The 11,168-nt window shown below is 46.1% G+C and overlaps 1 protein-coding gene across 2 annotated transcripts in view; it reads right to left on the reverse strand.

Moving 5' to 3' along the window:
• alk (ALK receptor tyrosine kinase) overlaps positions 1-5,654 on the reverse strand; it is a 365,563-nt gene extending 359,909 nt beyond the window's left edge. Inside the window, exon 1 of one of the 2 annotated variants that reach the window (XM_068717693.1) lies at positions 4,634-5,654. In XM_068717693.1, coding sequence (XP_068573794.1) covers positions 4,634-5,369 — 736 coding nt within the window. In that variant the 5' untranslated portion in view covers positions 5,370-5,654. The remainder of the gene's footprint in view (positions 1-4,633) is intronic. The other variant, XM_068717694.1, reaches the window with a different exon arrangement.
• Positions 5,655-11,168: the final 5,514 nt, after the last annotated feature.

Raw genomic sequence — 11,168 nt, forward strand, 5'->3', positions numbered from 1 at the left:
AGGTCAACTCTTTATCACACCTGCCCGACACTTGTCTCCCCCCCCACCCACCATAACTCAACGCAGTGTTCCTCATTAGCGAGGGGCCCCATAGGGCAAGAGTGAGTGTAAATGTACTGCGCAGAGTTTTAATGCCTTGATTCCCGCAGGCGCGTTCGCTTGATCGTCAAATTATTCCGGGTTGCTGCGGCTGGTATTTACGTCACGCTAATAGTCGGCATCTTACCGGAGGCTGGGAAAGAAGAAAAAAAAAGTGTATAGTGTTCATATTACACAGGGATATGCCAAACAGAGGCCAATCAGCGGGTGTAAAGGAACTGATGGAGCGAGACAACACACATTGGAGCCTTGAGTTGAGTAATTTAAGGTTGGGGGAGGGAGGGAGGCGTGACACTGGCAGAAAGGAGTATGTATTACAGGATGGGGGGGAATAGTGGAGGGACGATAAATGAGTCTGTGTGTGTGTGTGTGTGTGTGTGTGTGTGTGTGTGTGTGTGTGTGTGTGTGTGTGTGTGTGTGTGTGTGGTTTTGGGGGCTTGTGTCCGTCTGGTCCTTGTAGAAAAGTCCCAATGTAATAACAGCTTATGATAATGAGGGCGACTCTGCAAACAGGAAGCAGGAAGCAGTGGGAATACAGCGTGAGACTTATGGAGTCCACCTGTGCTGCAGAGACTCTGTTACTTCACCACAACTGTCACTATAGTCCCTAACTTGAAATATGTATTTATTAATGCCTAAAGTTTAAACGGTTGTTCCATTAGGTTCTTATATTATTCTGCAGCCCCCCTTGTGGTGTTTGTTATGTATTCAAATCCAAACCTTAACATTTGGATCGAAGTACGTACATTTTTAGTCGTCATTTCTGCGTGACGACTACCTATACTGTATATCCATAGTCAGTGTGTGTTACCTACAGCCCGCTCCCGGGTGGAGAAGCAGACCGGCACCGAAGCTAAGCAATGCACGGCTGTGTGGACGCGCTAGTTTGCATCCACAAGTCACAATAACACAAAACCAACTAAACCCAGTGATGCAGCTGTAAAAGTACTGTTTTTGTCAGAGGAGTCTTTTGGCTTTGAAGAGAGCGACATAACGTCTTCAGTTCCGCGGGCAGAAAGGGCTGTTGGACGGAAAGGTAAAGCATTTAAACTTTCCAAATTAAGTGTACACTTTTTTAAGGCGGCTAAAACATGATTTTCTGCTTCTACCGACCACTGCTTGCTTCAGTTTTCACCAGTTTTAAAAAGTGCTTGCTAATATCATTTCTGACTTCCTGTTAGGATGTCCGAGCAGCCATGGAGGGAAATAAGCAGATCAGGAGTCCAGAAGAGGTTTCAGATGAAGCTTCATTTATTTTGACATTCTAATGTCACACCAAAGGTCACACCAGTTCACACCAGTGTCCCTACACAAACAAAATGAGCTCCTTTTATACACCTCGTCACTCTAATTAGCCCAGACATACCATCTACAGGTAAGTATATCGATAACAATATATGTACAATAAATATTTACATTATTTCACCAACCCACAGACATCAATAATAATTTACCAATATCTACCATCCCTATAAATAGAGTAAATTATAAACACATAATTTATCTAAATAAACAGAGCAACACATATCTTCACTTCTCCCCTACCCGTTTCCTGTGGTTGGTACTTCCCAGAACTATAAATGGGTGTTCAAGCTCCTGAGGAACTATTTTTCCCCGAACACCCTGGGAAGAGGAAACAGGCAGAGGTGAGTTCTTGCCATATTTAAATTAACCTTTATCTTGGCTATCGATACAATATTGTTCTGCCACATAACTAATTAGACAGTCTTAAAATCTGCCCTGTTCAATCAGTCACTCATTGCAGTTGTCTATTTGTTTGTTCGCAGGGAGAACTAAAATGAACATCTTTGTCCCAGCTGTGCACATGGCTCCCAGCATTCACAGTCCTACAATAAACATCCAATAACATTGTGTGTGTTTTCCTTGGTAACTTCATCACATTTCAAATACTGTCCGCAGCATAGGTAACGGCGGTGCGTCGTTACACCCGTCTTTGCAGTAGTTTGGCAAGAAGTAACGGTTTCAACGCTGCCCTTCGGAGCAGATTTCAAATGAACGGATGCCCTTATACAGTATTTCCTTGCTGAAGCTGCCTTCAGGGACTCTCCTTGCTCCTCTGAGCAGCAGGCGTCTGTGATGATTAAAGACTTGATCAGTTTCTGGGTTTTTTGAAGATGAAGGCTGGAGGAGATGTGAGGTAAGAGAAATGATCGTGGACGTTAGAGTCACATACAGTAACAGAATAGTGTGCATTGAGGAAGGAAGCTCAAATGACTTCTTATCTTCTCTGTTTCTTTTAAAACGTATTAGATCCATCGTTTCAAGGTTAGATCATTGAAACGGCTGCCTTTGAAATTGTCTTCAGTTATATTTTGTCTCTGAGCCTTATAGTGCATCATACCGTATGACTTGCATTTCCCATGTCCGACCACTTCACCAAAACTGCTGCACAACCAGGTGTCAATCTCCGTCCAGAACGCCACATAGATCCATCTCAGGTCCCCACTGAGAAGAACATCCCCTGCTGGCTTCCCACCTGCCAACACTATACCAGCTGTGTTAATTGGAATGCCTGCTTGGAGCTGCAGTGGATATTTCATGTCCATGTAGAGTAAATGAAGAACTAGGAACAAGAAAATAGTGCGTGGGTGTGGGCATATATTTTCTTCAAATTTTGGTTAGGGTGGGGCACCAAAAAATAAATAGTTTAGGTAAAGATTTTGCTGAATTGACAGAGTCCAGCTTCATGGGAAGACACCCTCAGGTCAAGAGAGTAAACATTTTACAAACTTTTTGAAATGTTTAGATATTTAAACGAGGCATTCTTATTGGGTTTGCATACATTTCTAGAACAGATATGTGGACATTGGATAAAGCGAGGCTCAATATTCTTGTTTCTTTAGTTGACATATTTGAGTCAAACGTTTTTACTGAAGGAACTTTCGATATCTCTTTGTATCATTCCATAAATCAGAAAATACTATCAACAGCCATAAAAAAAGTTTGGTGAATGTAAGTGAAGTGGAGATCTCTGACTCGTATAGACAAAATAAGATATGTATTGTAAAAATGCCATACATTTAATTTAAGACACTACACAGCTGACTAGGGTAAAAAAAATGCATCTTATAGCAATCGCCATTAAAATATCCCAGTTGATTACTTACATTAAAACATATTTTTTGTATTGTAAGTTTTCTGATATGTTATGTTTAAATATGCAAATTAGTAAATAACTAACAGTTGGTGAGTTTAGGAGGAAGTAAACCATGTGTATTTTATTTGGTTGTTTTTTCCCCCTTCACAGTTACACACATTCACAGCTGGACGCTGCCACTCACTAGCAGCTCCACTGGAACCGTTTTAGGGTTCAGTGCTTCGCTAAAGAGCGCCTCCTCAATGGCTGCGATGCCAAGAACGGTGTACCGTAAAACACAATGCCATCGTCCCCAGCTGGCTTCCCACCTGCTAAGCTGTGCTGTTGGAATGCCTGCCGGGAGCTGCAGGGCTTCTGTTATGTTTCATCATCAGAGAGAAAAAAAAATCATAATCATAACCAACACACAATGTAATAATATGCATTCTGAGCTGCTGTTTCCACAGACTGGGGTTTCTTTCCTCACTATGTCAGATTCCAGCCCAACATTCCGCGATGGGTTCTGTTGCTTTTTGTGTGTGTGTTTTTTTCCCCTTTCCGGGCCAGCCTTCCTCATCAAAGTGATTAAGCAATTGCACTGATTGTGGCAATGCTTAGAAGAAGAGGGAAGGATCGCTCTCTCTCTCTCTCTCTCTCTCTCTCTCTCTCTCTCTCTCTCTCTCTCTCTCTCTCTCTCTCTCTCGCTCTCTCTCTGCGAGATAACGGCTCAATTTGGTGCCTGATCCCCAAAGACACAGCATTGTTCTTTTAAAATGTATTTAAGGTGAGGAGAAACCAATGGACTCGCATATAATTGCACATGTAGACCCCCCCCCCCCCCCCCCCCCCCCCCCAAATGAAATAATCATTAGCGCTTCAGAACTGATAAACCAAGGGAAGCCTTTAAAGATGCAGCGTGGATCCCAGCTGGTAAACAAAAATCTAAAGAGTTGGGGGAATGAAATCAACATGCAGCGCCTCTCCGTCTCTCCGTGCTGCTGTGGGCATCAATTATGAAACGGGAGTCTGGAGAGGCCCCCCCCAGATCACAGCAACAGACCTCCAAATGCACGGAGGGTTATTTTCTCTTCCACACACACAGGCACACACGCACGCACACACACACACACACACACACACACACACACACACACACACACACACACACACACACACACACCAGTCATCGTTTACAAATAGATAGGTCCTCCTCCATGTGCTGACATTTCTTTACCACGCTCGTTTTTGCCTTGAAAGCAGCACACGCATCTTTAGACACATTAGATTCAACGTCAAAAAAACAAAATCACAACCGTGACGGAGCAACTCGAACGCACCACTGCCGAGTCGTGGCACGTGTGTGCATGTGAACGTGGGAGAGAGAGAGAAAAGAGAAGGGGAGGGAGAGTTGAGGAAATAAAATGAGAACAAACTCACCCCTGGAGGATATCTGGAGGAAGAGGCGCGGGTCTGCGGCGCGTATGGCCGCGGTGTAGCGATCCTCCATCCCGGGCACCTGCGCCTTTTTCTCGGGGATGAGCCGGACCCTGAGCCGGGCCCCCTCAGCGCCAAGCCACCACTCCAGAATAGTTGTGAGGTCCATTTCCAGGTCGAGCGCCGGGGCCTCCTCGTGCACGGATAACCCCCCGCACCCCGTCCGCACTAGATCCTCTCCTATTTCCACCACGACTTGGTTCAATTTCCTGCTGGCTTTCGTCAAGCCCAGTTTCAGAACTTTGGACAGCGGCCGCTTGTGGGAGAAGGGCAGCTGTCCCTCCGCGGACGCGTTCCTCGGCGCGGAGTCCGCAAAAGTAGACACGGTCTTCTGCAGGGGTGTGCAGCGCATTTTCAAGTTTGCGCGCACCGCGTAGCACCCGCTGAAAGTCTGGCAGTCGCCGTTCAGGGGTCTCTTTATGAACTCCGCCAGGTAATAGCGCAACAGAGAAGGGACCGCAAAATCCACCGCTAGGGTTTTCCTCTTGAGCCTGGAGTTCAGGGTTTGGTTCGAGTCCCGTTTGCTCCCCGTTTCCCCGCTGGTGCCGCCGCCAACGTTCACGTTGCCGAAGCCGGCGGTGGGGACATCCATCCCCGCCGTGGTCCTTGTCGAGGCGCACTGCAGCCCGGTGAAAAACGCAGCAGAACAAACGAGCGAAAACAATATCCTGGCGTTCATGATTAAACAAAAAAAAATAATGATCTTTCGTTTTTTATGGGAGAAGAAGCGCCCGGTAATCCCGCCGTTCCACCGTCTCCTCTCCGTCTGCTCCTGTCACACAGGCAGCAGCAGCAGCGCAAGATCTCAAAGTGCGAATCGATGATCCTGCGGGTCTCTTGCGCCTCCTCGCCGGTGCGCACCCGCGGCAAGACGGAGGGAACTGTTTTTTTTTGTTGGTTTTTTTACATTTGTTTGCTTGATGTCCACCCTGCTTTAAACGGGAAACGTGCCATCTCCCGCTCTCTGTTCAAATCCCCCCACCCCCCAACACACACACCTTTAAAACAATGCCTTTCCCTCCCCGGTGCTCCCCGGGACGCTGATTGATATGCCGGTCGGGTCCGCTCCGGTGGCTTCCAAAAAAAGACTCCCTGTCTCTTTGGCACAGTTGTAGCGGCACACAAGTGGTCTCTCTGTCAACAGCGGGATGCAGCGTCGCTCTCTTCCCCCATCCACTCTCCTCTCTCTCTCTCTCGCAACTAAATCGCAGATTCACAGCGAGTTTTTTTTCCGAGCAGCAAAGCATCGATTAAAGTTGTAAAATAGCGACGCGTGTTACGGAGTCGTCTAATTGGAAAAACCCGTCAGCTGCGTCTCTCTGCTTAATTGCTTGTATTCGGCGCACATATTTTTTTGGTCGCAAAGTGGCAGCTCCACTCGCCGCTGTCATGCCAGCACATGCGGTAAAAAAGAAGAAAAAAGTCAGTTCATTTGACGTCTTTTTTCTCTCCCCTTGCGCAAGGGGGGGAATAAAAAGAAGCCCTCCGTTGTTCCGGACGCGTCTGAAGCGCACCTCGGCGCAGCCGTAATGGTGCCTGTGTCTTTATTGTAACACAGCAGCCAGCGCACAGCTCCAACAGTTAGTCTCTCTCGTGATTTCTCAATGAATCACCGAGCCCCCTTTGGTGTGTGTCCGGAAATTGGATTGGACTTAAATCGCACACTCTCCCGGTTTTGCGTGTGTGTGGGCGTGCGTGTGTGTCTGCGCGCAAAATCGAATAGTTTCAGATGGAGGCCGTTTTGGGAATTGGAGCCCATTTGGCTTTTTTTGTGTGTGTCTTGTGCGCAAGAGGCCATTGTGTCCTTAAAACGCCAACGAGAGCACCGTGCCAGCTCATTTGCCACACAACAGAACAACTTCCTTAATTGGGAATCAAGGGGGTCAGTGTTTGGGGGCGGGAGGGGAGGCAGGAGAATGAAACAAAAAAAAGCCAGAAAATGCTCCTTCACCCCCCCTCGCCGAAACATTCTCTCTCCCTCTGTGTGTCTAAAAGTTGATCGGAAGAGACACCCGCTAGATGGCGTCAGCACATGCTTATGGTACATGAGAACAGTGAGCGACTGATGAGGAAGTGGACAAGTGAGCGACAGGGTTAAGGACGGACAGGTGAGATTAATCGGGGAGCGGACGCAGGAAGCGCAAAAAGACGCGGCAGGTGTGGAGAGTGACTATCAAAATAAAACAGGAAGTAAATATACAAACACCCCCCCCCCCCTCACATGACAGTGATAAGTTATATTTGTTCGGTCAAAGCGGCCTGCTGACTCTTTTTTTTTTTTTTTTTAAAGGCCGCAGCAATTCTTGGCCCTTGTGTTATCTCACATACAATTCACGCTAATGAGGGCTCCAGATATGACATTTTGGAAAAAAGGACTAGTACTCAGCAGATACTCTGAGGGAAAAAATAAATAAAAGTTGGATGCTGTAACACTATATGACCATATGACTATCATTAATACCTGTGTGACCAAGCTAGAGTGTGGTTTGAGACTTTCTGATGAAGTTAGAATCTAAAGGTTGATTTTTTTTTTTAAAAAGGAAAACAAAAAGGATTAACCACGACGGCGATCACTACGCACGCTCACGTCCAGTTCTTCCTCCATTCATCCCACACATACAACTACTGTAGATCACTGTACAGTATTATTGTGTGACCTAATCCCGTATTCATTGTTATCGCTGTTTTAACTGCTTACGGCGTCCAGGGCCTGCTGACTGCACAGTTCTTTTTTGAGCCATAAGAAACATACACAGGTGGTTGTGATTAATTATTAATGTAAAGAACTCCATTGTTGTGGCTCTGCATGATGCAAGCCCATTCTTTCTCACTAATCAGGCACCATTAACGGCTGCTTTTTTAATAACACCTGGCGGAGATCATGAGTGTGTATGCCTGGGTGCGTGTGTGTCTGTCTGTCCACGGCTAATCTCATAAAATACTGGACCCATCAGCCTGATATCTTTCGCGCTCATTTATGACTGTATGCTCCGGGACCTCTCGTGTGTGCGGTCAGTCACATTGTTTTACAATAGTGTTTATTGACCGTTTTTCTTACTGTCAATGACTGCTGTTAGAGCTAATCCGTGCAAATCCGCTAGGCAAAAAAACAAGCCTCACCTAGTGAAAAACAAAAAATCAGAAATGGTTGTTCTCATTTTAAACTGGAGCATCTGCAGATTAATTCCATAACTGATGTGTTGTGATCCATCAAATTAAGGCGTGATACAAGATTAACAAATGGCTTTTCTTTCTATGATATTCCAGTGTGACTAAATTGTCTTTTGTTTGGGTGGGGAGAGGGAGACTCACCTGGTGGACGCTCTTCTGAGTGCACTTTTCTAGTGTTACAAATGAACACCTAGAGCTACTTTTTTCACTTTCCTGATTGGGATATAGCCCTTTCTGTTTAAGGGGTTAATTGAGCTGCACTGGTAGCAGGGGAATTATTAATATATTTCTCATTGATCGATCACTGCCTCGTGCCTGCATAATTACTTCCCAATAATCGAACTGTCCTTCTCCGAGGCTATTCTTCATCTCTATTCTCCTTTTTACTTGCTTCCTTAATTTGCTCTCTATCGCCATGATTGGACAAGGCAGTATTGGTTTATTTGTGATGGGGTTGAGTATACACACACACACACACACACACACACACACACAGACATGACAAGCTTAACATCCAAGGTTTGTGACTGCGTTGTCCTCAGTGCCTTGTCCTACCGTCCCCCTGAGCCACACACACACACATACAGTGTGTCCATCGTGCAAATTCACATCCCTACACTGTAGGTAGAAGAAGAAAAACCAGTCCAGCAGATGAGTATCTTCAGTCAGTTTGCATCTTCTGCCCCAGCCTGCATTCGGAACAGCAGAAAATCGGACCCAGAAGCACATTGGCGAACTAATTTTTTTTTCTTCTTCTTTATTCATCACGCATTCCACCCAACATCTGAGCACGTTATTCAGGACAAGTTGTTTTATTCATAGTCGGAGAGGTGGGCTGAAGGAGGCGGGTGTGGAGCAGGGAGAGGGAAGGAGTAGCGGCAACGCCTACACTCTGAACTCTCCGATCGTTCGATGCCTAATCCGCGTAACACCAAGTTCTATGCACGATGTTGTTGTGCATCAATTCTGGACATTCCGCTCAGGTAATTGCTCGAGGCGAGTCCCCGTGCGACTATAGGCTCTCCAGCTGCCGTGTGTGTGACTGAATGCAGGTTTGATTATTTGGCCACATAGGCCGATGAACTGTAGAAGTAGTAGAACGGAATCGAGACAATATCTGGAGTTATTACATTACATTACAGTCATTTAGCGGACGCTTTTATCCAAAGCGACTGACAATAAGTGTCTTCAGCATAGGTATTCATGAGAATTACTAGTCACCAGAAGTCATAAGTGCATCTCCTTTTTTAAACAAGCATCTAAGAGCATGAAGCAGAGCAAAAGTACAGTGCAGAAACAAACTAATACAAACACAATAAGTGCAACAAACCAATAAGAATACAATAAATGCTAAGTGGAAGGCTCAGGGCAGTACTTCTTGAAGAGGTGAGTTTTCAGCCTGCGCCGAAAGATGGGCAGTGACTCTACTGTCCTGACGTCAGTAATAACAGATTACGCCATCGGTAACATCGGCCAAATTGATTTTCAACTGGCAAAAGCCAAAAGTAAAGCGTAAGATGCTCTTGTTCCAACTTTTCACAGAACATTGATTTTGATGAACCAATATTTATGTACATAATTGTGACCCAGATGAAAGCTGAAAAGAAGGAGATGGAGATGTGTGTATGGGCACTTTGTTAACAGGCGTTGCTGTATTCTCGGTAATAAGTGTACACTTTGAAAGCCATTCGCCGGACCGTCAAGGCAAACTTAATTGCTTTCTGATTGATCACTCATTCACACTTATCGGTCCTCGTGCAGTAAAAACGAACCAGAGCCTGGATATCTATTACCCACAATGCACAGCCACCAGCTGTAGTGTCCATTTCATCTGAACCAATGTTTAGTATCCAGCTCACAGGTCAGTGCACGGGGGAAAAAGGTCGGTGTGGGAGTGGCGGTGTGATAAATTACAGACAGATAAGTTCTTACAAGTCACCCTCCCCCCGCCCCGAGCAGAGCTTTTCATGGCGCGTGGTGGACCTCATAAATCAGCGGCCGAGTCCCCACAATGCAGCGACCCTTTCAGCCAGGTAGTCGTCTTCGTACTTCATGGCCTGCTCCATCCACCTGCGCATCTCAGTGGCGTCCTCGCTGCAGAGATGGATGGTTTTGTCACAATAAAAAAGAAAAAAACATCCCAAAGCGTTCCTTCAGAGTTGTCAATCCGCCTTTCTTCCTCCTTTCTCATCGCTTCACAGCCAGTTTTTTTAGTCTGTTTTTATTTTTTGCTTTCGTGCATGCACAACACATGTCTGCAATGATTGAGGAAGGAGCCGCTGAGTCTCACGCACCCGAGCCGTGCATTTTTACAATGCCGAGGCAACAGTCCCGCTTCCTTTAGCATTCCCACCTCGTGACATTTTTTTCTCTTCGTTCCATAAATCAAACCCCATTCCCCCCTTCCCAGACCTGCCGAGTGGAAGAAAAGAAATAAGGCTTATGAAGAAAATAGGGGCGGGGGAAAAAAAGAAGAAGCTTTTGCACAGAGAGTGTTCAAGATTTAGAGAGTTTCCTGTTGACAGCTGTAATAAGAGTTTTGGGGGCGGTCGTCTCTTAGCGGTGCTGGGGGTAAACTTTTTGAATAGTGGCAATTCCATGGGTAGTGGACTTGAAAAATGGCGGCCTTTACGTTCTGGTCCACTGAGCACTCTGCATGTGCAGCACTCACATTAATCATTACACTGCATCCCAATAGCATAACTCTTACGCCTGGACTCAACCAGGTGCGTCTTTAGCCGCCGGAGTGATCGCTTCCACTCTAGCCGATGCTTGTGATTCTGCCAGACGCAACCTAGCTAGTTTCAGAAGCAGCTGTCCGCTCTGTTCCGCAAAAACAATATGCAGCCAGTCTATTTCTGACGGAGCCGCAGGGGTGTTGCACAGAGCAGATCAGCCACTCAGGAAGTGAAATGGCTCCCTTTGCACACCTCTCCCAATCTTATCACAGCACTACATCCACCTTTGCCTGTAGGCTACAGCACAACAAAGAAATGACACCAATGAACACAATACAAATCAACAAAATCTGCAAGTCGTGCAGGAGAAACACTCCCGGTGTGGTATGATGCGGAGGATGGAACAAATCTGTGTCTCCACCGGAACGCTCCGTTATGGAAACCAAAAGACGCGGCGGAATCCAGAAACGGTCTGGTTTGCTCCAGCAGGTGGGTGACGCTTGGTTTTAGCTCGACTGTTTCCAACATGGCCGCCTGGTCACAAAGTTTCTCGTCTTACAGCTGAACAGAAAACCCAAATATGTTTCCGGAAACATTTGAGGCGAGATGTAGGCCATGAATTAACAGAA

Source organism: Cebidichthys violaceus, unplaced genomic scaffold, assembly GCF_023349555.1.
Source record: "Cebidichthys violaceus isolate CVI_PGR_0920_01 unplaced genomic scaffold, fCebVio1.0.p SCAF_22, whole genome shotgun sequence".
Taxonomy (NCBI): Eukaryota; Metazoa; Chordata; class Actinopteri; order Perciformes; family Stichaeidae; genus Cebidichthys; species Cebidichthys violaceus.